The sequence below is a fragment of the Pleurodeles waltl genome, chromosome 12 (assembly GCF_031143425.1).
Source record: "Pleurodeles waltl isolate 20211129_DDA chromosome 12, aPleWal1.hap1.20221129, whole genome shotgun sequence".
Classification (NCBI taxonomy): Eukaryota; Metazoa; Chordata; class Amphibia; order Caudata; family Salamandridae; genus Pleurodeles; species Pleurodeles waltl.
The window spans coordinates 84,479,263-84,506,931 of record NC_090451.1 but is presented as its reverse complement, the minus strand read 5'-3'; the positions used below and the strand labels follow the sequence as shown (position 1 = coordinate 84,506,931).

At 43.6% G+C, this 27,669-nt stretch overlaps 1 protein-coding gene across 1 annotated transcript in view; it reads right to left on the bottom strand.

Moving 5' to 3' along the window:
• Positions 1–27,669, bottom strand: part of MYO1F (myosin IF) — a 235,806-nt gene that overhangs the window by 90,913 nt on the left and 117,224 nt on the right. The window contains exons 6-10 of the mRNA XM_069217167.1: positions 22,999–23,088; positions 21,679–21,810; positions 20,794–20,928; positions 5,573–5,705; positions 2,672–2,868 (exon numbers count right to left, since the gene is read on the bottom strand). Of these exons, the coding sequence (XP_069073268.1) occupies positions 2,672–2,868; positions 5,573–5,705; positions 20,794–20,928; positions 21,679–21,810; positions 22,999–23,088 (687 nt within the window). The remainder of the gene's footprint in view (positions 1–2,671; positions 2,869–5,572; positions 5,706–20,793; positions 20,929–21,678; positions 21,811–22,998; positions 23,089–27,669) is intronic.

Sequence of the window (27,669 nt, the reverse complement as noted above, 5' to 3'; positions counted from 1 at the left end):
ATTAGGTAGGGCCCGGGACAACATGATTTCATGGCATGTGCTTCTGATATAGGTTAGAAGAAAGCCCATTAGCATGCTTTGTAAAAGAGAAGATGTGGTCTAGTCCAGAAAATCCTGGTACTGATTATAGCTTTGATACTTGACCAAAACAGAGCATGATTGTGGACAAATTACTTAAATTCCATATATCTAACGCTGCAAATATGTTTGGTGTGATATATGTCTGTGCATGTGTAATGTAAAATTGCACAAATATATATTTAAAAAACATTTTGCTTACAGTCTCAATTCTGCACATTCCCCATCACATCACACACACACTCTCTCTCTCTCTCTCTCTCTCTCTCTCTCTCTCTCTCTCTCTATCTCTCTCTATTTCTCTCTCTATTTCTCTCTCTCTCTCTCTCTCTCTCTCTCTCTCTCTCTCTCTCTCTCTCTCCAGTTTAAATCCTCATGTATTGTATTGTATTGCATATTTGTATAGCACAAACTACCTTGGCCAGGTATCAAAGCTCTGCGTGGATACATAGCTCACTACAGTGAATCCTAATTTGAATGTGTAGTGTTAGTTGTAAGTGTTGCAGTTGATCATATATTATGCAACATCATTAAAGTTGGTATGTCAATTAGAGGAAGTTATTTCTGGAAAGTATTTATTGATTATTATAGATACAGATGCGTTACTTATGTTTTGATTTACTTTCCTAATTGTGCCGCTGTGATTAAATCAGTACAGGGAATTGTTTAATATTCTACTGCAGTGGTTCCCAACCTGTGGTCCAAGGACCCCTGGGGGTCCACAAAGGCTTCTCAAGGGGTCCTCGTCTGCTTACAAAATTAAATAATATTAACAGATTAATAAAGTGTATATCAATACAGAGCCTAAATTACAATTCAACATTTTAAAATATCCTGTAAATGTCAAGGAATTTTAAATCAGAGGCTAAAAATTAAATGAGTATCCTCAGATTGATTTGGTGGAGCAGTCCATCAAACATTTGCCAATTAAATAAAATTTATTATCGTTTGTGCATGTGTTTGATGAATGCTTGTTTCTGTATTTTTTGTGTATTGTTTTGCGGTTAAAATCATGCACAAGCTTTAGGCCAAGGACCCCGGGTTCTAGTAATGACTCTGTGGGGTGGGGTCCCTGGATTCCAATAATGATTCATTGAGGGTCCCTGAGTTTCAGTAATGATAAAGTGGGGGTCCTCTGAAGTGAAAAGGTTGGGAACCACTGTTCTACTGTGTGGTTATCCTACTACATACATTGTGTTTCAGGATATAAGTAGCGTTGTTAGAGAATAGTTATACATATTAATATGAGATTCTTCTGCTACAATAAAATTGTTTTCTGTAATAACACTCAAATGTTCCTTGGAGCTCTGCTGGCACTATAACAAATGGCTTACAGAAAAATAATACATGAATAAATAATAATAGTAAATAGTTGCAGGGCTGAAAACCAAAAATTTATCAGAAGATGAGAAGCAGGATAAGGACATTGTAAATATCAACCAGAATAAATACTCATCAGCTCCAAAGTTGTTTTTTGGCCACGGATCCAGTTAAAAGGGTTACGAAAACACTGCCTTTCCTGAATACGATGTGTTTTAATGTCTTGAAGTGTAAAAGATAGTTCAAATAATGAGAAAGGTTCTTATTGATTTTATTTTCTAAATGGCATTACTAAACTATACCAAAAGATAAGCCACAGTGTGATTAGTCTCAGCAAGATGGGAAGCATAATTGAACCTGGACGAAGAAATGTCTTGACTATGAAATGTATGTGCCCACTAAGGGACAGGGGAAGGTATACTATATGTATTGACGCAATTTAAAGAACAGCCTATTTTCCATGTGAAATGTGCTAGGTTTTGTTGTCATTTTGCATTTCTATATTGAGTCTGCTAAATTAAAAAAGAAAGCTGATAATTCAAGTATATATTAGTCAGAAAGTTAGACTATGTAACTATATTGAGGCAAGATGTTGCACTGGCAAGGTTTGCTAAACCCAGTATGCATGTATTGTGTTTCAAGCATTAACTTCCACGTGGTGGAATGAATAATGTGAGACTTTTACTTGACTAAATATAATTGATGTAGAAGTGTGGTCAAGCTTATGAACGCCATAAGTTGGCTTCTATGACAATGCAATGTCTTGGGCATACCATTTTCAATGCACAATTTCTGAAAAATGAGAATTATATATTTGATGATCTATCAGTATGACTATTGTAAGTTTGCAAAATTTAATTATGTGAACTGTGCTATCAGGTGTCGTCTAAGCTGAATGATTGAGTGAATATACTTATAACACACACTAGAAGCTACAGGTCTTTTGGAACCTACCAGCCTTTCTGGTTCGCAGGATGGTAAAGTTGGGTACAGCAGTTGTAATTTACAATCTAATCTTGGCTTAAGTTTGTGTACCATGATCCCTATGTTTTTGTAACTTAATTTTCATTAAAAAAGTTACATTTCCATTCTTGGCTAAAACAACATAAAATAATGCACATTAATGAGGATGTTGGAAAAAGCCCAAGGATTGATTAGAAAACAATACTTAATATGGAAAGCAACAACATATTCACAACGCAGGCTGAATTCATGCTTTTTGCTCCTGCGTGGTTAAGTTTTTTCCTACTCCATGCTACAGATTCTTACTTACCTCTACTAAGAAGTCAAAGACACGCGAATACAGTCCTTTAGTCAGGGCATCTCGAGTATATGTTGCCTGCTCCACATTAAGGGTGACGTTGATGGACTCCGACCGTCCTCCCCATTTGCTGTCCATCTTTCGGCTTGTCAGCTTGTCATTTAGTCGGTCCTTGTCGATCCCCAGCAGGTAGGCGGGGAAGGATAGAACTGTGCCAAGAATGGTCAAATAACAACATAAGTGTACAGTGACTAACAGCTTGGTTGGCAAATGGTTTACTCATCAATTTTGAAATCGTGGAAAAGTAAAAACACCAGCTTCACAAATGTACATTTTTATAACCCCCAATTAAATTGTAAGCTTATCCCTGGTATATTGTTGTTTGTTTTTTGATCTTTGTAAGTTTATTTGCCACACTTTTTAACGGATACAGCGGTTCCACAATCTCTCATGTACACAAATTGGGAATTTGTGTGTCTCCAATTTGGAAAACTGCAGGTTTACCAGAGGAAGGACTTTAGGTGACTCTCCAAACATGAAGTTCAGCTAACATCTACTGACAGATATTTGATGGTCTTCAAAGGGGGAAGTAGTTGGCATTACTATGAGTAATTTGGAAGCACCATTTCACCAGCATAGACAGTCACTTTACTGAGTAATAACAGAAACCAAAATACAGGGAGCAACTCTGAAGGGAACTCTTGATTCAGGTTTCCTCATTCTGGGGATAGTCCCACCATATGCAGTGTGTGATAGTGCTCAAACATTCCATCTTGATATAGGTTATCCATGGAGTTACAAAGAAGGTCATCATCCTGAAATGCCAAGTTGATTTTGAGATAAACCATAATCTGTTTCAAGACCTCACCCTTGATTTATATTTGGCTACCTTTACATCCTCCACATCCACTCCTTTTGGGAGTTAGTTTCAAGTGGTGGGTGCCTAATGTATTAATTTAGAGTAAAACAAGGATAATAAATATCTGGAGATGTATCTTCAAATATTGTCCTGAGTTCTTCGACTGCAAGAGGTGCAGGAGCTGCTTATTCTGCAGGAACTCATGAAGAAGGGACAGGTACCAAATCAGCAGGCAGAGAGTAGCAGGCTACAGTGCCACAGAAACACCAAACACAGTGGAGGAAGGCACTAGGCAGAAGTGGAGGCAGCATTGTTGCTCAAGTATCATTAGACTCAGCAGCACCACTATGACAGCTGTAGGGAGAAGCAGATCTCCTGTGCTGTTTTTTTCAGACTCGTACCTCTGTGCAGTCATGAAGCAGACGTGAAGTGGCTCCCATGAACAGCGGTGGTAACGTGTCTGTTAAAGGGCTTCTTAGAAAGGCTTGTATTCACTGATATCCCTAGATTTACATGCAGGTGGTTTTTACATTACACCACTGTGACTACAGTTCTTGTGGGATTCGCTAATAGAAAGTGGTCATTTACATTTAGGTCTGGCTGACATTTCACAGCAAAATGGATATAGAAATATGGAGAAGGGTATATGCACAGAATCTTACCCTTAGACCTGGATCAACCACCAGATTTACCCAGGGGTGCTCAGTTCCTATATATTAGACTACAAAAATGCATACCATTTACCAGTGGATGTGGAAGACTGGTAGGCTGTGCTAGAAAAAGATGTTCACATTCTTCAGGATTTGGTGCATGTACCACATGGTAACAGTGCCATAACATTTCTCATTTTTAGAAATAGGAGATTCTATATCATTGCTATAAATTATCATTTCCACACCTTGCGCTTCTCTCTGAGCCTAATTTAGAGTTTAGCACACGGGTTTTACTCCATCAGGTCAGTGGAGTAGAGTACTCTCACCCAGAGGGAGTACCTGCCCACCAAATTTCGAGATGTATGCCCCATTTCTTCCACATCTTTTGCATTGGAAGAAATCAGCATTATAGTGGTTTCTGTCAATGTATTGAAAGTTTGACAGACTGCTACATCAACATGACGGAACTGTACTGCAAACTTTCAATATCTTTATTTTTTGTTTTCTTAAACAAAAACCCAAAACAGGACTTTATTTTTTAAATAAAAAAAAAGCAATGACCATCTCACCATGGGATTTTTCTTCCATGGTGGGGAGTCATTTTGGAGTTTTGATGGTCCCTTACCTACAGGGTTTACCTCGTTGTGACGCACCATGGAAACATGACATTTGTTTTCCACATCTAAATAAGGATGGTGGACAAATGGCAAAACCCCTTAGGCTCTCACTCTGTCAGAGGTATATGCGGTAGCGGAGACGGAGTAGTCTCCACCGTGAACATACTGAAGGTCCGTCTAACTCTAAATGAAGCGGGCGAACCTTCAGTTTGGCAGAAACGGTACTCCGTTACCTTAGCGATGGAATACCCTCTCTGCTAAACTCTAAATCTGACTCTTAGTCCCTAACAGCACCTAGGAGGCCGCAACTTATCTACACAAACAAAAAGAGGTCAAATCTGCGATGGAGTTGGATGTTAACAAGGGAATTACGTTGCTTCTGCTACACCAATCATTTTGAAGATTCAACGATTTTGTGTTTGAATAGGGGTTTTTAAGATGCTCTTAAAAATACAATCTCTCTGGAGCTCATGAAAGCATTTATATTGATATGACTAAAGAAGGTTATATGTGAAATGAAAATATGATCTGTATTTAATATATGGTCAATGGCTAAATTGATAGTGATGGCTCATCCTTCATTGTAGTTTTGCAGCTGCCAAAACATGATTTAGAGCGTTTGTGTGAAACTAGCAGTAGTCCTGAATTTCTGTATAAACATAGAACTTATGTTTTTAGTGTTGTGCAGTTAGCATCTGGTACAATAAATGGTACAAACATATAAGAGTCACATATTGGCAGCCTTTAGAGAATCCATTTTAGAAGCGACTTGAAGCTCACTTACGATCCAAATTTTCAACTCTGGCATAGTTGTCCTTCTCAAGGAAGTTGATGTTGCCAATGTGAAGGATTCCAGCTGTAATTTGCAATACCTGCTGCTGGTCCTCCCCGGCAATCCCAATGACGTGCATGGCTTCCTGTGAGGGGGAAGAACCATTATATTTGATATGAAGAGGCAGTAGGGCACCTCATCCATTTTTCTAAAAATGCAGTGATCTCCTCTAATAGTTTTTAAAAGTTGGTTTTCACTTAGGGCCAGATGTAGGAAGGGTTTTGCGACTCGCAAACGGCGAAAAACGCCGTTTGCGAGGCGCAATAGCCTCTCTGCGATGCAGAAATGCATTTTGCGAGTCGGATCCGACTCGCAAAATGCGTTTCCGACTCGCAAATAGGAAGGGGTGTTCCCTTCCTATTTGCGACTCGCAACGCTATGCAAGTTGATTGAAATGAACTCGCAGTTACCATCCACTTGAAGTGCATGGTAACTCATTCGCAAACGGTAAGGGGTCCCCATGGGACCCCTTCCCCTTTGTGAATGATCACAAAAACAATTTTTCAGAGCAGGTAGTGGTCCTATGGACCACTGCCTGCTCTGAAAAATACCGAAACAAAAGGTTTCGTTTTTTTTTTCTAAGTGCAGCTCGTTTTCCTTTAAGGAAAACGGGCTGCAGATAGAAAAAAAAAATGCTTTGTTAAAAAGCAGTCACGGACATGGTGGTCTGCTGTCTCCAGCAGGCCACCATCCACGTGAGTGCCCATACTCGCAATGGGGTCGCAAACTGCGACCCACCTCATTAATATTAATGAGGTGGGTCTTTGCGACCCCATTGCGAGTCGCAGAAGGTGTCTGAGACACCTTTCTGCATGGCACATTGCGAGTTGCAATTTGCGAGGCGCACGGACTCGCAAATTGCAAGTCGCAATTTCCCTTTTTCCTACATCTGGCCCTTTGTATCATAGAATATTAGCCTTGACATGCAGATTCGGTTTTGCCATACTAAATACTAAAGTAGTTGTACTTTTTTTTCTAGGCATTTCCCCTGACAAAATTTGTCTTAATCTTTCCGGAAAGCTGTGCAGGTGTGATCATTTTCACACAGTTATTAATTCCATTCCCTTTGGAAACTCCTGTTTACAGATATATCAGAATTTTGCCCTGAAGGTATGCTGAGTGTCTTTGTCTCTTTAGCGGTGAGTCCATGGTTGTAGTGCTCCGTAAAACCCCCAAATTTGAGCATTATATCTGCAGAAGTGAAACAAGCTGCAGATTTTAGATTTTAAAAATACTCTTAGGCCTGAGTGCTAGGGAACCGAATTGCACTCAAGGTTGGAAAGACATGATCATTAAAATATGAATCTGTAGCAAGATGTAAGCACACTACTTCTCTACTCTCAAAGGTGCCATTGTTTTAGCTTTCTGGTTTAGCTAAAAGTCCTACCCCACAAGTTACGTTTCATGTGGTATACGTGACAACCACTGAGTCGTTATACATATCTTTATGTGCCTTCTCTTCATGGCCTTTCTAAAACACAGAGCAGAATATGCACATCCTTGGGACTGAAAGGAGAGTGAAATGGGTGTCTAACATGTGCACACTGGAATAATGAGGTAGGGAGAACCATTTTCTAATCAAACGTAATATAAAATGTCCTAGCTATCGTGAAGGAAAGTTTAAATTCTATTAAGGACTCGGAGGCAAGGATTATGCTTAACTCTTCCTTTAATTTCCACTCAGCAGCCTTAAGTAATACCCATTAACATTTCAAAGACTACAAATCCCATAAGTCTTTGCTGTAACCAAACAGTTGCAGCCCCATAAGTATAGCCATCCAGGACCGTGCTGTCTTTGAGTAAAGGAAACTTCCTCCGGAGTAAACATCCGTGCCGTAATGTCTAAGGCACGAACATCTGACACTCTTTTGCAGGAGATTAAACATAATAACGTAGCCAACTTAGCTGAAAGTTCCTTGCAAGAAAGATACTGGTTGTCCTGGTTGTCCTGCCAAGATGGGAGCATCTACAAAACTACATTAGCGTCCCAGACTGTGCTCCGGTGGAACCGATAACCAGATGCCCCCGAGGAGATGACACACAGAAAATGTTCACCTAGTGGGACATCATGAAGGGGAACGTGACCCAGAGAAATAGCTCATCTGCATGCATTTATCGTACAGTATGGCCACCCCTTGTCCGCTAATTCAGACAGGAAATTGACAACCTGCACTACATCTGCCCCCACAGGATCCAAATGCTGTCGCAAACACCAGTGTAGCCACCTAAACCAGGCTGATCCATATCGTTTAAGTGTAGAATCAGACCAGACTTGTTTGATAAGGAATGAAGCGTGTGCCGAAAGGCCTGGAACTTCCCAACAGTCCCTGTAATTCTGCAAACCATCCTAGTGAGATTGTCATTCTGAGCCTAAGTTGCTGTGCGGATCCCTCAGCATCTGAGGGGTCTGGGAAAGGAGGATTGGAGAAGCCATAGAAAGTTCCAGAAGAACTGGAAGCCAGACTTGAGATCTCCAGAACAGTGTCACCAGGATCACCTCCGCTTTCTGCTGCCTGATCAAGGATGACAGTCTGGGTATCATCGAAAAAGGGGAAAACGCGCAGCTCCGAAACTGGGACCAGTCCTGGAGAAAAGCACTGGTCGCTTCTGTCAGAGGGTTCGGCTGCCAACTGAAGAATCGGGGTCACTGGTGGTTAAGTCGGGACGCAAACAGGTCCACTTGACAAGGGCCCCAGTGAACGATGAGTTGCTGAAAGAGAATAGGATCTAACTGCCAATTGCTGTCATCCTTTAGGTGGCAAGAATGCCAATCTGCCATCTGATTCAGCCTTCCGGGAAGGTACTCCGCTGTTACAGGAAGGTTGGGTTGGAGGCAGAAGGCCCAAAACTCCCTGGCCAACTCCACCAGAACCTTGCACCAAGTGCCCCAAGATGATTGATATATCGTAGTGCGGAGACATTGTCCATCTTCCGGAGGATGGAACAGGACACCCTGTCGGTCGCTAGGCTCTGAATGGCAAAGGAGCCTGTCAGGAACTGAGTATGAAGGGATCATTCTTGTTCTGACCACTGACCTCCTGTGGTAATTGTAGGAAGTTGGCTCTGTATATACTATCTCAAAGTGAGAGATAGTGTGCACAGAGTCCAAAGGTTCCCCTTAGAGGTTGATAGTGGCAATAATAGATAACACTAATGCTCTATTTGTGGTAGTGTGGTCGAGCAGTAGGCTTATCAGAGGGTAGTGTTAAGCATTTGTTGTACACACACAGGCAATAAATGAGAACACACACTCAAAGACTTAACTCCAGGCCAATAGGTTTTTATATAGAAAAATATTATTTTCTTAATTTATTTTAGAACCAGAATTCAAGTAAGTACATAAATTGTAAGGTACTTGGCATAGGTAAATATAGAACTTTGAAGTAAAACAGTAATGTACACAGTTTGGCATAAAATGGCAATAAGCTATTTTAAAAGTGGGCACTGCAAAATTCAACAGTTCCTGGGGGAGGTAAGTAAAGGTTAGATCGTCAGGTAAGTAAAGCACTTAGAAGTTCAGTCTCTGGGGCATAGGCAGCCCACCGTTGGGGGTTCAAGTCAACCCCAAACACCCAGCACCAGCAACACAGGGCCGGTCAGGTGCAGAGGTCAAAGAGGGACCCAAATATCATAGGCGCCTGTGGAGATTAGGGGTGGTCTGGTTCCAGTCTGCTAGCAGGTAAGTACCTGCATCCTCAGGGAGCAGACCAGGGGGGTTTTGTAGATCACTTGGGGGGTCCCAAACAAGCAGACAAAATAAACCCTCAGCAGCACAGGGGCAGCCAGTTGCAGTGTGCAAACAAGCATCGGGTTTTGTATTGAAATCAATGGAGGGACGCAGGGGTCACTCTGGCGATGCAGGTAGCAGACAGGGTGGCTTCTCAGGCCAGCCACCAACTGGGCAAAGATGAGGGCCGCCTGCTGCTCACTCCTGCACCGGTAGTTGGTTCCTTTCGGGTCTGGGGTCTGCGGGTGCAATGCTTCTTCCAGGCGTCGGGTATTTTGTTACCGGGCAGTCGCAGTCAGGGGGATCCTCTGGATTCTCTCTGCAGGCGTCGCCGTGGGGGTGCAGGGAGGTCGTCTCAGGGTGGACACGCAGTGGGAGTCACCTGGGGGTCCTCACTGCAGTTTTGGTTTTTCTGGACACAGGCCAGGGGCATCTTATGCGTAGTGTTGTGGACTCACTCTTCAGGAGTGAGGTGGGAGTTCCTTTAAGATGGTTTCTTCTTGGTTGTTTTGGACAGAGCCGCTGTCCACAGGAGTTTCTTGGGCCTTTGGGTTGCAGGGCAGTCTTCTGAGTCGGCAGAGGTCACTGGGCCCACTGGATGCATCACTGTTGCAGGTTCTCTGAATCTGGAGACTGGCCAGTATGGCTGGGGCCAAAGCAGTTGTTGTCTCCTTCTTCTCTGCAGGGTGTTCAGGTCAGCAGTCCTTCTTCTTGTTAGGTCGTCAGGAATCTGATTTCCTGGGTTCAGGGTTGCCCCTAAATACTAGTTTTAGGGGTGTGTTTAGGGCTGGAGGGAAGTAGCCAATGGCTACTGCCCCTGAGGTTGGCTACACCCTCCTTGTGCCTCCTCCCTTTGGGGAGGGGGGCACATCCCTAATCCTATTGGGATAAACCCTCCAAAGCAAGATGGAGGATTTTCTAAGGAAGGGGTCACCTCAGCTCTGGACACCTTAGAGGCTGTCCTGGCTGGAGGGTGACTCCTCCTTGTTTTTCTCATTAACTCCCAAAAGTGGGGGCTGTATCCAGAGTGGTGGGCATCTCAACTAGCTGGAGTGCCCTGGGGCGTTGTAACACCAGGCTTGAGCCTTTGAGGCTCACCGCCAGGTGTTAAAGTTCCTGCAGGGGAAATGTGAGGCACCTCCACCCAGGACAGGCTTTGTTCCTGGTCACAGAGTGCACAAAGGCACTCACCCCATGTGGCCAGAAACTAGTCTGGAAGTGGCAGGCTGGCAGAGACCAGTCAGCCTAGCACTAGCAGTTGGGCTGGCATGCAGGGGGCATCTCTAAGATGCCCTCTGAGTGTATTTCTCAATAAATCTCACACTGGCATCAGTGTGGATTTATTGTGCTGAGAGGTTTGATTCCAAACTTCCCAGTATTCAGTGTAGCCATTATGCAACTGTGGAGTTTGTGTTTGACAAACTCCAAGACCATATACTTTTTATGGCTACCCTGCACTTACAATGTCTAAGAATTGGCTTAGACACTGTACCTGCATAGTACTCATGCAGCTACGCCCTCAAATGTGGTATAGTTCACCCTGCCTTAGGGCTCTAAGGCGTGCTAGAGGGGTGACTTACCTATGCCACAGGCAGGGGGTTGTGGGCATGACACCCTGAGGGGAGTGCCATGTCGACTTAGTCTTTTTCTCCCCACCATCACACACAGCTGTGAGGCAGTGTGCATGGGCTGAGTGAGGGGTCCTCTGGGTGGCATAATACATGCTGCAGCCCTTAGAGACCTTCCCTGGCTACAGGGCCTTTGGTACCAGGGGTACCATTTACAAGGGACTTATCTGTGTGCCAGGGCTGTGCCAATTGTGGAGACAAAGGTACAGTTGTAGGGAAAGAACACTGGTGCTGGGGCCTGGTTAGCAGGGTCCCAGCACACTTTCAATCAAAGCTGGCATCACAAAAGGCAAAATGTTAGGGGGTAACCATGCCAACAGTGGCATTTTCCTACACAATCGCTCTACAGAGACTGGCATCGGACTCTGACTATATCTGGGGCAAACCCAAAAATGTCTCTGCCATTCCAGGCATGCATGTGATCGAGCCATCAGTGGAGCTCTGTGCGAGCTTCTGGGCAGAGGGAGATCTCCTGGCGTACCTTAAGTGTCTTCTGAGATGTAGGGCCTTCAGAAGCAAGGGATCCTGGAAACATCGCCTGAACACATGAGGACAGGAGACCCACTATCCGGGCAAGTTGGCATTAAGAAACCTTCTCCCTCTCCAGCGTCTTCCATTTTCTTCTGGGTAAGATGAAGGGATTGCCGCACTGTATCTATTTCGAACCCCCAGAAAGATATTCTTTGGGCCAGAGTGAAATCTGATTTCTGACAATTCAAGAGGAAGCCCAGTCTTGTAAGGGATTTTTGATCAAATCCAGCTGTCAGAGGAGGGTCTCCTTGTTCTGGTGCATCAGGAGAATATTATCTAAATGCACAATGAGCCCGATTCCCCTGATCCGCAACCATTCCATGACTGGTCTCATCACCTTGAAGAAGCACCAAGGTGCTTAGGGAAGTCCGAAGACATGTGAATTTAAGAAAACGTCTGTGTGGTGGGAAAATGGGCACGGTGAGGTAGGCATCTTTTAAGTTGAGCCTCATTAATCAGTAGTTGGGTAGAAGAGTATCCCTGAGGAGGTGAATACCCTCCATCTTGAAATGGCTGTATACCACCCACCTATTGAAACCACCCACCTATTGAAATTCTTGAGATTGATAATAGGTCGGAACCCTTGGTCTTTCTTTTCGACAAGAAATATATTGCTCACAAAACCCCTGGGATGGCGAGTCGAGTGAGCTATTGCACATTTATTGAGAAGTTTGGACACTTTGTGATCCATTACCTGTGTGTCTTTTCCGGGAAAACACCAGAGGCCATGGATGGGAGGTTGGACTGCGGTTCTGTAAAGTTTTTGGTGGAAACCTGGAATGGTTTGAAGAACCCAAGCATCCCTTGTGATGAATGTCCACTTTTGGGTGAACCACTGAAGCCTGCCCCCTTCCACGCAAGGGAAAGAAGGGGCATTGCTTACTAGGGGCACCTCCAGGTGCGTTGCTTGCTCCACAATACGGTTTTCTGCTGCCATGGCCTGTGCCGCTTCCTGATGAGGGGTAGAAGCCCCCAAAGCACTTCTGATCCTGCCACTGGATGGATCCCTTTGTGGCCTTTGGGGGTTAGTGACGAAGCAACTGGGGGAGCGCCCCCTTGAAAGAATTGCTAGTTAAAATCTTTAATAGATTGTTGTGCTTTATCCAGAGAAGAAAATATGTTTACAGAACGGGTAAGCTCTTTATTGAAGGGATCTCAGAAGAGACCCCCTTTTACAACAGGACCTGCCACTGTAGAGGCCAGTTCACCCAACCGGGGCTCAGTATTAATAGGGAACATCTCCTCTCCATGGAGAGGGCACAGTTCTCATTGCCCAAGAAGCACAGGACTCGTTGGCCCCAACATGAAAATATGGTGAGGTCAATGAGATTGCCAGAATCAATGGCATCCTTCGCCATGCCCAAGATCTTCGTGAGTGGTCCCAGGACATCCAGGGCCTTATCCTGACAAGACTTCCAGGATCACTTAAGATCTTTAATGAATTTGGCAATAAAAGTTGCCATCTTGGAGTCAATCTCTGGTGTAAAGGTGACTTTATTGGCCAGAGTAGGTCTAGGGCATTCCGCCCTCAGGCAGCCCCACACGTCTTTGTCCATGGCTTGCATCTATGGCTGGCAACATAACATGCCAACTTTTGCGTGGGGACCCAGTCTGCGGAGCGATGGTGCTAAATGTCTTCTGGGTTAAGCATCCTGGCACCCCTGTGGAGCTGTCACCATCATCATCATCATCATCATCATCATCCAGCATGGCTCTCTTGGTGCCGTCTTCCAGATGCCATGGTCTACTCGGGCCCGGCTCACCTCCAGAGCCCCCATCAAAGTTATCAGAGTCTTCCCCAGCAGTGTCATCTGTCCCTTGGGGGGAGCAGGAATTGTCTTCGGGGATAAACACAGGCTGGGTAACCGCCCACGGTTCTCAGGCATCAGGGCATCTTTTCAAAAAGACCAGACCTAACCGCTTGAAAGTGTAGTCGGAGAAAGTTGGCACTTTAGCAGTGGCGTCCGATATAGCCGTGTTCGAGGGACCTGCGCATTGCCAGGAAGCAGAGGCCTTGTTGCTTCCCCAGCCGGGGGTGTAAAGGAACTTCGGACTGTCAGCTCTAGAAGTTGCTGACTCAGGGGTTGTAATGCTTTAGCAACCACCCGCTCCAAGGATGTATCAATTACATTCGCCAACTCCTCATCAGTAGGTAGGAGGGTATGGGACTCCTCCAAAAACTCCTATCTTGCATTAGAATGACTGGCCATAATTAAAATGTGTCACAACACCAAAGGGGGAAAGAAACTTCCTGGTAGGACTTGGACCAAGACACTAAAAATATCTTAGCCAATGCTTGTTGCCACTGCCACGAGGTATAAGGCAGCCAATACTTGATATACGTAAATTTGGGATTGACAAGCCTTATTAACAAAGCAATCTGCTGCCGTCAAATATACTGGGCCAGGAATAGCATGCTCGGCGGAAAGAAAACCGCTTATCTACAAGGGAAAGGGAATTCGATTTAATGAGCAACCGTTGCTGAAGTGAAAGGGATTAGCAACAAGGCGTCAGCACAAGAATCTCTGGATTATAGTTGGCCACGTCGCGTGTAGGGTGACAATAGGGGGGACAGCTCCCTAGCGTCGCTCCCCTGTAAGGGAGGCAAAATGGCCAGGAGGGTCCTCCGTACTTAGGGAGGGTGGTCCACCTCTCTTTTATGGCCCCCAAGGTATGAGGAGGGAGGAGTGAGGCCAGGAGGTCCTTTTAAGGGGGGACATCGCAGGGCTGGGCCTCTTTGGGCAAATGGGGAGCTTTTGTCTCATGTGCTAAACAATCTTGGTTTCCCTTCTTCTTCAGCTGGATGGTGGACATGAACAATCTTGGTTTCCCTTCTTCTTCAGTTGAATGGTGGGCATGCTTCTTTATTCATAATGCGTAAACCGTTCAATGGCAATGGTAATTCATGGGGGAATTAGAGACATGATAATGAGAGATAGGGAGGAGATGGTTATAGCGACTGTCCCAAGAATTTGTACAAGGTGGCTGTAGGGAAGGGGAGGACTACCCTACTTAACATATATGAGGTGACTGCAATATTGTCAACATTGATTGGTGGAACCTTGGAGGATTACACTCCCACTGACGCATCCGATAAAGGGCGAATTCAGCGATGGAAAGGTCTTTTGCTCCAGTGCATTTACCGATTAAGGCTGTAACCAATTCAAGTTACACAGCTCAGTCTTTAGAAAGGCCTTCACAAGCGGGCGGTAGCAAGGTAGTAGAGTCAAGAGCGTCCAGAGCTTTGTTTGCAACGGAACAGCAATCGCTGCTTTTGCAGAGATTTCATCTGACATGGTGCGTGGTACTGCAGTATCACTTGACTCTCTCATAGCAGCAAGACAGGGTCTGTGGAGGAGAATTGTAAAGCCTGAGGAAGGACATAAATCAGGGCTACTGCACATACCATCCGGCAGGGTCCATGCTAGGTGGAGAGCCATTAGCGGCAAAGAGGTACAAAGCATTTAAAGATTGAACACTTTTTGCCATGTTCCCCAGCTTGTGGATGTGGGTGGACTCTGTTGTTGCGGCTTTGTTGTTACTGGTTTGTTACTCTGGGCACTTTACCACTGCTAACCAGCGCTAACAGCGCATGTGCTCCTGTACAAAATGTGTATGTAATTGGTTCATCCATGATTGGCATACTTGATTTACTGGTAAGTCCTTAGCACAGTGCACTACATCGGAACGCGAGCCATTGCACGGAGGTTTCAGTGAAGGTTTTTAGGTAGCTTTCTCCTCCTAGGTAGGCAGTGGGCGAGTCAAGACTGTTACGGCAAGTGATTGTAGGGCGACCCTCAGTGCATTTCGAACACCTCAGTCAGTCCCTGGGGTGCCATTGGCCCCTGGAAGGACTCAGGGACCGGGGCATTGAGAGTGATTCAACGGAAGGGAGGTGCTGATTGCCAGAGGACAAGGCCACAGCGCCGCAGGCCGACATCTGTGGGTGCTGAGCAAGGATAAAGCGATGCTAGCCACAACTCAGAGCCTTCCTAGGCAGGCCCAACTTTGCACGAGGATTATTCCAGCAGGCAGAATATTTGCTAGGTGGCTAGGAAGGGCAACAGCAAAGAGAAAGAAATGTCGGCACGTGGTGTGCCTCAAGGCGGGCCGGAGGTAAGACCTGCGCATGCAGCCGTCAGTTCTGGAGAAATTCAATGGTACCTTATTGTGGCACACTCCTTGGTGCACCAGTCAGCAGCTCCAGCTCGCCACCAATGCCTCAGTCAGCAGCTCCAGCTCGCCACTAATGCCTCAGGAAGAGAGGGCCTTGGGGTCATACTTGACCACCAGTGGTGTGCGGTGATATGGCTCGATGCATGGTTTAGGCAGGGACCCACAAAGATCAGTACCTTACAGGAAATGTTCCCAATTGTCCTCTCGCTCCGTCGGTGGCTGTAACGATTAGCCAACAAGAGAATTCATTCGGGTCGGACAACATGGCCGTAGTACAGGCCATCAATTGCCAGTCAGGAAATCGCCAAGTATTGGTAGGGCTGTTGAGGGAGCTGGTGAGCGTTTACTAAAAAAAAAAAAAAAAAGTGGAAGGATGCGGAGATGAGACCGTTCAGGGCGAGCGGTGGCGTTGGTACAGTGGAGCGAAGGTGAGGGGCGCTGGGAGTGCCCCTGCTACCTGAGCTAGAGACAAGGCGTGTTTGACAGGTTCACATCGGTAACACAGTCATGGGGTGCTGGTGATGCCCATCCACCTGCCAGAGGGGGGCATCGGGTAGTGCTGTGGGAGAAAGACAATGGGAATCACACAGGTGGTTCTCTAGGCACTTGACGGCAATCGCCCATTCCTCAAAAGCAAAGGGAGATCCGACGGCGGGCTTCGCTTTGAGGGCAGCACAAAAAGGATGGGCTGGACAGGAAGGAAAGACACCTGACCAAGGGCTCCCATCGATCTGGACATGCTCAGGGCTTTGGTGGGGGGCACTCTCTGCCAGCAGTAACACACAGTACGAGGAGCTGTGGTTCGGTCCAAATTCCCAAGCTTCCTTGAAACGGCTGCACCTTAGAGTTAATGGCAAAGACGAGAGGCGGCACTTCCGTTAGGGCACTAAGACTGGTGTGATCTCAAGATAGGGCAGGACATGGCGGAACGGAAAGTACAGCGCGCAAAAGCTGACCAGAAAGAAATAGGCAGGGGGATTCGCTTGAGAGGAATAGGAGACCCACCCCCAATGTTGCCCGATGGAGCTACTCAGGAGGTACATTGCATGCCCCCCCTCACAACTAGCATACCTATTGCGTCACCTAGACGGCCAGCCTTAATGCAGTTCCAATATAGGAGGGTCTTGAAGTGGGCAGTAGAAAAGCAGGGTACCAAGGGCGGAAATGGCGGACACATCCCATGTGAGATAACGGCATGGCTAGGGTGCTAAATGTGTTGAATATATTGTAGCATGGTTGCACCACAACATGTGCTGTAACAGATGTCAAGAAATTGTGTGGTAATGCTTTCCTTCTCGTCCATCTAGGGACTGCAACAGTATGGTGATGGGCCACTCCTTCCTGGCCAGAGCAGAACGCCGAGCCAGAGAGGGTGGCTGGAACCCCGGTTTCAGAAACATCAGACGCGGCTGGATGGGAAGCCCAGGAATAAGACGGGCATTTTGGAGGCTAGAGTTGGCCAGCTGGTGGGGAAGAGAGGGTTTAGGCCTGACATTCTTGTAAGCCACCTGGGCGGAAACAACCTAAATACTGGTGGGAGAGGTCCACTGTGGCAGGCCTTGACGCAGGGTCTGGCCAGAATTGTCACCAGGATGGAAGACTGGGTAATAACTTGGGCTGAGACGATCCCAGGGAGGTGTGGCAGGGAGCCAGGTCTCCGGCCACAATTGAAAGGTCCAGGCAGAGAATAAACAGGTCGCTACCATTATTATTGCGAATCAGCAGGGATTTGTTTTCAGCAGACTGGGTACACCGGGCTGATGCGGGCACATATATTTACAAAAAATATTAGAGACGCTCTCGAGATAGCAGCCTGTAATTAGCAAGTAAGGGATGAGCAAAGGTGGGGGGGGCTTCGGTTATCGCGAGATGCCATCCCCGAGGCTTGGTGGAGTTACAGGGCGATCCTAAAGCTTTAAAATTGATTAAAAGGCCTCCAGATGGTGATTCCTGGAGCCAAAAGCTATTCCTCAGGCTACTGGAAGCCTATACGGCGGGGCCTGGGATGACGCGACAGCGCTCCTTAATCCCCAAAAGGGACAGTTGGAATTCTGAGCAACTGTGGAGACTGGCCGGGGTCTCGCTCTGACTTGTCAGAAGCATGACAAAATTGATAAAGCGGTAAACCACAATAAAGGAACGAGCTGTAAGATACTAAGCACGTTGGTGCAGAGAACACCAGACGGAACAGCTCTAGCTTTCTCAGGATGGGTGTCGGCCAATGTTTAAGAAACTAATTTCCGACACCGGGATCGCCCATAAGCTAACCCAACCTGTGTAAATAATAAACATGCAACATATTATACCCACAAATGTTGTCCTAGCATTTTTTATGTCGCATGCATGATATTGTGATAAACGCCAATTGCACACACCCCAAGGGACTAGGGGTAGCAGCGCTATGTGAAAGGAGAGGCCTGCCTCGCTTCCTGGAGATGCGCGCCTCTCACACCCTCAGGTGCAGCCTGGCGCAATCGCGCGAAGGCCTAAAGGTCACCCAGTAGGGAGACACAGCCCCTCTCGGGGCCGACGCGTGCCAGTAAAAACACTACCAGGCACGCCGGCAGGGGAAAAGGCTGCCGCATGGAGGGCCGAGGCTGCTGTGTAGTCCACGACCTCCGATCGCATAGGGAAGCGCGCAGCACCCAGTGACACGTGAACTAGGCAAATAACAATAAGTCCAAAGTAGTGAAGCGGTACGCAGCAGTAACAGTAAAGGTGATAAGAAGCACAAAGTAGTGAAGCGGTAAACCACAGTGACAGTAAAGATGACAAATGGCAATGAATAAATCACAGTAACATATTCCCAAATGTGAAAGGCACTTATCTGGCTGCTGAGCTGTGAAGACAGAGAAAGTGCGGTCCTGGGTGGCAATACTATGGACTGTATCTCTGTGGTGGTTTGGTTACAGCAAAGACTTATGGGATTTATAGTCTTTGAAATATTAATGGTTGTTACTTAAGTCTGCTGAGTGGAAATTAAAGGAAGAGTTAAGCATAATCTGAGCCTCCGGTCCTGACATGGAATCAACATGCTTGAAGATGATGTATCATTTGAATCAGTTGATGTGTTATTCACTGTATATATCATTATAGTTATACAGACTGAAGTCTGAACATTGTTATATGATTTAATGTCATCAGCTAAATGCAACCCAATCCTCGAAGTTACAAATGTAAAATCTAGGTCCAAAAGGCTATTTTCAAGGCACAATTACAGTAGTTCAAAATTAGATACATTTGTTGAGTAATCCTGGTGGGACTTATTTTATTGACATAGTGGTAATCCTAAACATGTGGCATGGATTTAGCTAGCTGTCACATATGTTGGACACACGTGCTCTCAGGAGGGTGTGCATTAAGCAGAAGACCCCCAGCTTTTTTCACTTTGGGTCCTGGTGCGTCTGACTTCCCCTGATACCATCTGACCTTTATCTATGGGTTCTATTTTGTTTCAAGACGAAAAGTCTTTATGTGTATTCATTAAATGCAGCAGGCGTGCTATGTCAGATAATGGTGATTTAAAAGCAATGGATTCTCTATATGTTCGCCTTTCGGATGATTCTAGTACACCACCTGGTCTCAATTACTCACACTTTACCTAGAGGGATTGCCAATGTTTAGCTAAAGAATTTTGTATTGATGTCTTTATATAACCGAGAAAGGTCTTTACAGTGATTTTGTGCTTCCCCCTTCAGTCCAAAACATAATTTTTAAAAAATGATTAATTTTGAGCGATTTTAGGGACTGTCACATTTTGATAAAACATCTTGTTTGTATCCATTCCAGGGTTTCTTCCTTTATCTGTAACTTCCCCATGTCACCCTCTCAATTGGAATGCACTCATTGCCCCTTCCACTCCCCACAGTTTGCTTTCTACTCACACCATACTACCTATGAGTCCCACCTCTGCTTATCACAGTAAACGTCTTTCCTCTGGCATGCATCATATTCCTTCCAGTTCCAGGTCATTGCATCCCTGCTTTAGTGCATTTATTATGGGTTATATATTTATTTTTAGTGCTCTAAGACTGGTTTATATACAATTTTAGTGCCCTAAGACTGGGCTATATTTATTTTTAATGAATCAATCATGGGTTATTTTCTTGCCAGGAGTGTATAATATGTAGCTTTATGGCACTTATGTTCTCAGACTTAAGTGAGAACACTATTGGACAGAGGCTACTGAGAATATTAGTGTAGATTATATCTATTCAGCCAAAGGTCGAATATTATCACCTATGTTGCAACACAAACTCACCCAGAGCAATATTAACTTCACTAACAGTAGGACTATCCGGAATTGTCAATATATGATTTGCTGAAATACCACTATTTTGGATAAAAATCACAGAATTTCAGCCTAAAGAATAAAAGAATAGGTTTTCCCCCAGCCTAGCAGGCTTTTTGCCAACAATTTCAATATGTCATGAATCGGGCCTAAATAGCGAAAAATCTGTATCTGTAAGTCATGATTTACTTAAAGAAAAACTGAGAAAAACGCAAAGTTTAGCTCAACTGGCATACCTCATTAATGCCAAGTTTCCCATTATTATAGAGCATAATTGTCCTAAGTTTTGGTCAAATAAGCAAAGTGGAAACAAGTGATAAACCTGGCTAAGAAATACACTGATTGAAATTTGATGCTTGATGATTAGTCTGTTCACTTTATTCCTTAGGCATTGTGTCCTAATTTTTGCTTCAGACAACTTTACCTAGTTTTGCTATGTTTTTGCTATTGTTCTGTGTTGCATCCTGTCTTTTGACATGACACTGAAAGAGAGAAAGACGTTTGTGTGAAACTTTGTAATCCTTGTAGATTATGCTGTTAAAATATGCCACAAAATGGGGAAAGGATATCTCAGGAGAGATGAAGTGAACCCACCACACAGTTCCCATGGCTGTTCCTAGAGATCCTAGCAGAACCAATGGCCAACATTTCCTTTTTGTGGTAGGCTGGAAACTTTTAGAATATTAATCTATTCCTGCATTTCTGTGTAGAAAGTAGATCAACCCTGTTTGTTAGCAGCTCTTGCCCCGATGTGACTGTGTTGAATCTTTAGGAGAGCCAATAAAATTATCACCATTCATGTCTGTTTGCTGATCATTACCATTGTTTCATGGAAGTCTCGTTGGTCATCGGTGCCATCCACCTTGTATGTTTCTGATTGGTTCAGGTAGTAGTAGTAGTCAACAGGCATGAGACCAAGGTTCGTACGTAGTTCTTGACTTGCACCATCTAATAGCTGAGGAAAGGAGATCAGGAACAGTAATACAGATAAAGGGTAATGAGAAGAGAAAAAGAGGAGAGGGTTTAAAAGGGAAATGATAAATCAGAACCAAAGTGTGACAAGTGAAACAGCATTACAGATGAGGAAAAAGGGAAGGTGTGGAGTGATAAAAGAAGAGAATATAGGAAGAACTTTGCAAGAAAGAGATGTTAAAACTAGTAACTGTATTTTTTTTAGTTGTTTATTACAGCTGGTGAAAGAGTATAGTTTTTGCATTCATGACAGCATTAACAGATAAGTCGTGTTCTTAAATCTCATCTTCTCCTCGGTATGATGTCAGACCTGGGTCTAGGTCATTCATGTTCAACGTAGGTCCACGAAAGTCTGATCAAAACCATGTTTTCAGGATAACCACTGACTCTATAAATGAATTCAATTTAGATTTACGTTATGTAAATATATCTCAAGTGGATATCTTGAAGGAGCCCCCATGTGTATGACATGGGGACACTAGGCAGTCACCTATGAAGTCCCAGACCTGGAGCGCCACATTGCCCTACAAACAGTACATGTGATCTATTTCCAGTAGAAACCGGAGAGATTATATGACCCTGCTTTAGGTAGCAACAATATCTGGCTGGTTGCAAGTGATTAAAGGCTCTTGAATGCAGTTAATGCAAGCCTGCAGATTCAGTCTGCACTTACCCCCTTAAAAGAGCTTGCTAGGTTATATATGCATTTTCTGTGTGTTAATTTTATGGTCACCTGATAGTATATGTGGAAGTTCCTTTCGCCCTCATTTTGGTTCACCACCCTTGATTTCTCTAGTAGGAAATTGGAGATTTTTCCTCCGTCTGGTTCTCCACCGCGGCTGAATTGTATTTCAAAGTATTTTCCCTATGGAGAGAAACAACATATAGTAAGATAGTGCAGCTAATTTGTAAGCTTTAGAGACAGCCTATAATGTACATATCAAATACATTTTCAGATTACTATCTTCTATCTAAATTTTGATTTGATTAGACAGATTTGTCAGTCAGACAAAAAGTATTGCCAGGAAAACAACCATTGCATAAATCTTGAGTACAATTAGACGTATACAAAAACGGCATGAGAACTGCTGAAAAGCACAATATGCAATTTGTAGATAATGTCTGAGCTTCATACACAGAAATGGTGATCGGATCTGTGAATGCCTATATTGCAAGTATTTCTTACTTGATGCATTCACAGGAGGTAGTTCTGTGGAAAGAAGGAAGGTGCAAGTGTCTTAGTTAATGTAGCCAAAGATAAAGACTACAAGTAAGAGTCATTACTAGAGGGGAACGCTGTATCATAAAAAATTTAGCTTGTACTTTTGGTTTTTTTTATGGCATTGCGAGTTTGCAATCTGGACACAAACAGAAATGTGCTTATACAAAGTGAACATTCTTAAATTAAATTAAATAACCCAAATTTTCCATGAATACATCTATCTTAATCTTAGAAATTGAGTAGAGACTCACACCTATGCTACCATTAAGAAGAAGCACAAAAAATATTTTGTGAATCAGGTTTAAATATTCTTTAGAGAGACATGTCACAGTAATTTTTATAAAGAGACTATACTTTTGCACTAGGTATGTGCGAAATCTGTGTATTTTGCTTTTGCGTAATTACATGAAATTTTCTGAAAATTATGCATAATTACGCAAAATGCAAATATATAATTTAGTGTTACATTTTAATCATGTGAACTGTAACCTTGCATCAATTTTTGATGTTGTGGGTACATGTTGTGGTTAAAAAGTAGTGTAAAACAAAACAAGTGACATGAGCAAGAGCCACTCACATCACAGCCATTCACATTATTCCTGCTAGCTTGTGTAAATGTTTGCTGCAAATGGTGTATAATTAATTACATGATGTGGAATAATGCAGTCTTTTCAAGAATTTCACATAAGAATGCGAAATCCCTGAAAATCGTTGAATTACACTGGAGTAATTTAAATGGTGCTAAGGTCTACTTTGTACCACCTACATGTTTTTGTAAGTTTTTATTCATTTTGCCAATATGCTTAATATGTAGTTTAAAATTTCACTTACAAAGCGACTTGAATTATTATTCCTCACGGTTTTTGCATTCCCAAAGGCTTCCAGAAGAGGATTAGACTGGAGGATAATGTCTTTCACGTGCTGTAATCAAAACAAAGGTTTATTTCAGAAGTTGACTCTGTATTCTTCAGTAAGATCTACTGAGATGCTTTCCATCAAAGGCACCATAGACTCATTTCATTCTTTTGATGTGGAGTTATAGAGTGTTAAATCACCTTTACAAGGCCATCTAAAGAACCCCCTCACCACCATGCAAAATTACATTTCAAAGGAGTTCCTCACACTGAACCCAACCAATACAAAGTTCTTTCTCACATCCATCGCAAGCAGGTAACTTAAAATTCAGGAATGAATATTTGGGAATAAACTAGTCAACTTTGCATCACACGTTGGTGATAGCGCATTTTATTGGACTCTACATCAACACCAACTTCATCTTGAAGACACACCTCATACACAAACCCAATAACTTCTGTCTCTAACAGACTTAGGTTTGTAAAATAAAGCAATTACTTGTACTGTAAAAAATACAGAAAGGCCATTTAAGAAGACGAAATGCACCTTGGCTGGGACTCCTGTGGCACACCACACTCAACTTAGGAGTTTTCTTCATGTGGTTGTGTGTTGCATCACGGACCTCAGCAAGTGAGACAGGATCACTCCAGCATTAAAACATCCTCAATGGCTCCCTCAGTGGGCCGAATCATCAGCAATACTGCTTGCAGCACCACAAAGCAGTTCACAATAACAATAAAAGCTTGGCTTTTAAGGTCCAGACCCTTGGGCACCTATACAAGACTTGCAGCAGCCTGCAGTCCCAGACTTCAGACAAGCAAGTGCAGGTAGAAGTAGACTAAATTCCAGGTCTGCTATGCTACAAAGGTGTGGACACACTACCAAATGAATCCCCTGAAACACCCTCTCTTCTCTACTTCAGAAAAGGCTTCAAAACAATACTCTTCAAGAAACAGCTCCCTGTGATGTTGCCTCGTAAGCAGTGATTCACTTGAATAATTCTTTCCACTTTGCCACCCAATGTGGATAGATGGTTATGTCACGGTTCTCTACTACAAGGTCACACCCCTTCCAACCCTTCTCCACAACCAGTGTTGGTGCTCTAGTGTGATTTTATATATCCTGTCTCACAAAACATTGACTAGTGTATGTCGAATTTCTCTGCCTGATAATATCCATTACGCTTTTGTATGAGTACCTCAAAATCAATGTTTTTCCATAGTTTCATGGCAGCTAAAGTCAGTCAGCGAGTCAATAAATACTTTATTTCGTCCATAGATCATAAAAGCAATAAATCATAAAACATCAATATATGAACAATTTAAGACAGTGATCTGTACAGCTCATAGCACATAAGACCTTCCAATTCCAGGGCCCTCTGTACATTACAGCTACTATACTCCTAGAAACAAGGAACAATAAATGTTAGGGTACTGTGAAGTAGCGAAATTCATATGATCCCATCCATACACTTTATAAGCACATCAGTATTTTTCGCAGTGTGTGCAATAATCTTAATAGCTATACTTTTAGATCTTTCTGACAATGCCTTTTAATTCCGTGGCCCTCTATTCTTTATGGTTAAGTAGGCTCTCCACTGTACTCATAGGCTTGAGTGACAAAAAATCTTTAAAGTGCTGTACAATAAAATTAATTTGGTCCTATGCATTTTTAAAACACATCAATAGATTTAACAGATAAAAATGATCATAGTTTTCATAATTTTGGCAGTGATTTAAATAGTTATGCTTTTAGGGCATTCCTTCAAGGCCTTCCGGTTCGAAGCCCTCTATTTGCAAAGGACAATAGATCTTAAAGTGCAATAGTCTAATACAGTACATACTATCCCTTACATTTTCAAACTCATCAATAGGTTTCACAATTAAAAATAATCTAAATAGCTGTGATTTAAAACATTTTCATAAAACCTTCCAATTCCACGGCCCTCTATACCCTGCAGGTATAGAAGTTCACACTCTTCTATATGCCTAGGCTCAAAGATTAATATATCTTAAAGTGCTGTAGTATCATAAGGTTCATTTGAGTCCATATATTGTAAAACATATCAATAGGTTACAAAGTGTGTACAATGATCTAGCTAGCTATACCACTGGGCCTTACAGGGTTCGCTTCCTCAGAGAACAGGATGAGGTATCCATTTTTAATCTAAGTTTCCATGCCCAATACATGAACCTGGAAACCGCAAACGTAATTACATCTCTGGTTTCAGTTTTCATGACCCTCATAATCTCCCAGTGATGTTTTGCACCCATAGCTCTGCATAAAGGTAGTATCCATTTTTTCCGGGGTCGCTCATACAGTGGACAAAAGAAGAAAAAGTGTGCTTCAGTCTCATTTTTATAGGAACAATAGGAGCACTCAGCAGACACGCTTTTGGCCTTATCCCACTTTAAGGTATAGGATCTCAGTGGCAGCACCCCACATCTGAATAGGACATAGAGCTGCTTCGCCTGGGCAGGAAATATTCTGTCCAGGTAGGGTTCAAAGTGTGGTATGCATTTGTGCAGTAAGAAAAGAGCTGATGTGCTCCCTTGCTTTTGATTACTCCAGGACCCTATAGTTATGTACTGCTAGTATTCTTCTTTCAATTTCTGGCTAAGACTTCTGATTGAACCAGGGTCTTCCCACAATTCACCCATATCAAGTAGTTTACTAAGGTTTCTAACCTGTTTTAACCAAGGCATTCGCATTTGAGGGTCAAGAGCTACTAATTCTGCAAGGGAAGACCTATAAAGGGAAAGATCCCCTGATGACCAAACCCTGATCCAGTATAGAAGGGGTTTCAAGGAGGTTATTTGTTGTATGCTATTGAGTCCCAATTCATACCTCAAAGGAAGAAGGGGTACACTTTGTGGGGGGTTGAAGAGGGCCCTAAAAACTTGTTTTCTATTTGCTGCAGTACGTTGGTATTCGAATATCCCCATATTTCTGCCCCGTAAATAGAGGCGGTCGCAGCTGCAGCTTTGTGTACGTTTAATGCTGGCGATACCGGACCCCCATCTAATGCCTTGTATATTTTAGGTATGGCCATTTATCTGCAATAGAGTGTGGTCTTACATTTCTCCAGTTGGGGCTTCCATCCCATTTTTTCAGAGAGCCTTACTCCTAGGTAGTCAAAGCTTACGACTTGTTCCAACCTGTCCTTGCCTAATTTCATATTGCCTTTAAAGGATCGGTGTAGGTTTATAGCCATGAACTTTGATGGATTGAGCTCTAGGCCTCTTTCTATGCAGAAATAAGTAAAGGAGTGCAGCTCTTGCTGGAAGCCCATTGGTGTTCTTGATATAAGGAGAGTATCATCTGCGAACATAAGAACTGGGACGGGTACTTCCGCAAGTTTAGGTGCATCATGCCTGTATTTTGATAGCCACTTCACTGCTCCATTTATATAGAGATTAAACAAGGTTGGGGCAAGGACACATCCTTGTCTAGCTCCCCTATTAATGGAGATTTTAGGCGTAAGGTCATCCCCCCCGTTCCATCTATCCCTGGCGTAAGTATCCTTATGTAATATTCTCAGTAACCATACAAGGTCCGTGGGTGTCCAATATTATTCTAGGACCTACCAGAGTTTGCCCCTTGGAACCAAGTCAAAAGCGACTCAGAGATCTAAAAAGGATATATATAGATGACCTTGTTTCAATTTAATTTTTTTAACATAATTTCATAAAGTGGAAGACCTGGTCCACTGTACTGACACCTGCCCTGAAGCCCATCTGGGTGTCTTCGAGAACTGCATTATAATTAAGCCAGGACTGGAGCCTCATCAACACCTGCCTACAGAATATTTTCTGGCTTGTGTTTATTAGGGTTATGGGTTGAAAATTAGAGGGTTCGTCTCTATTCCCCTTTTTGTATATGGGGATTATGACTGCTCCTTGCCAAGATGGCGGAATCCTCTCCCCCTACAATATGGCGTTGCTCAATGTGTCAAGGAAAGGAGCACAGACCTCATGTTGGGAGATATAAAGGTAACCTGATATACCATCTAACCCAGGAGCCTTTTCCCTTTTGACCTGTCTCATAGCATTATGTGTTTCAGCTAGAGTAAAGCTCACTACCTCTCTTCCCATACCTTCCAGTATACTATCACCTAAGGCTATGTCAGTTCTACTGTCAGCCAAGCTTTTACCATATGTCACAGCAGTTTCCATTAATCCCTTCTCCTTAGGTGTGTATAAACTCTCAAAATAGGCGACCCATTTTTCAGGTGGTACAGTCAATTCCATGTAATTATCAAGAGTGCAAGTTCCCAGTGAAACAAATTTCCAAAAGGCTTTCTCATCCCCTCAGTGCTGAACATCTGCTATTTCTGCCCACTTCTCGATTGCCCAAGCTTTTCTAGCCTTTAGCAGAACAGTTTTGTAGCTCTTTCTAGCATTTCTTATTTGCTCCTGGCCTTCCTCCTTAAGAGTACTCAGTAAGGTGCCTTTGGAAAGTCTGTATTCTTTAGTGTACCAGGCAGGCAGTTCTTTTTCTTTGCTATCAACTCTTTTGACTTATTTTACAAAGAACCTGCTCAGTTGATCCATCAGATGTGTATGGAGATCGGGGAAGATTCCCCCCTCGCTCCCTCAGTGATTGCCTTGGTTGATATATTCTCAAAACCATTATAAATATGTGTTA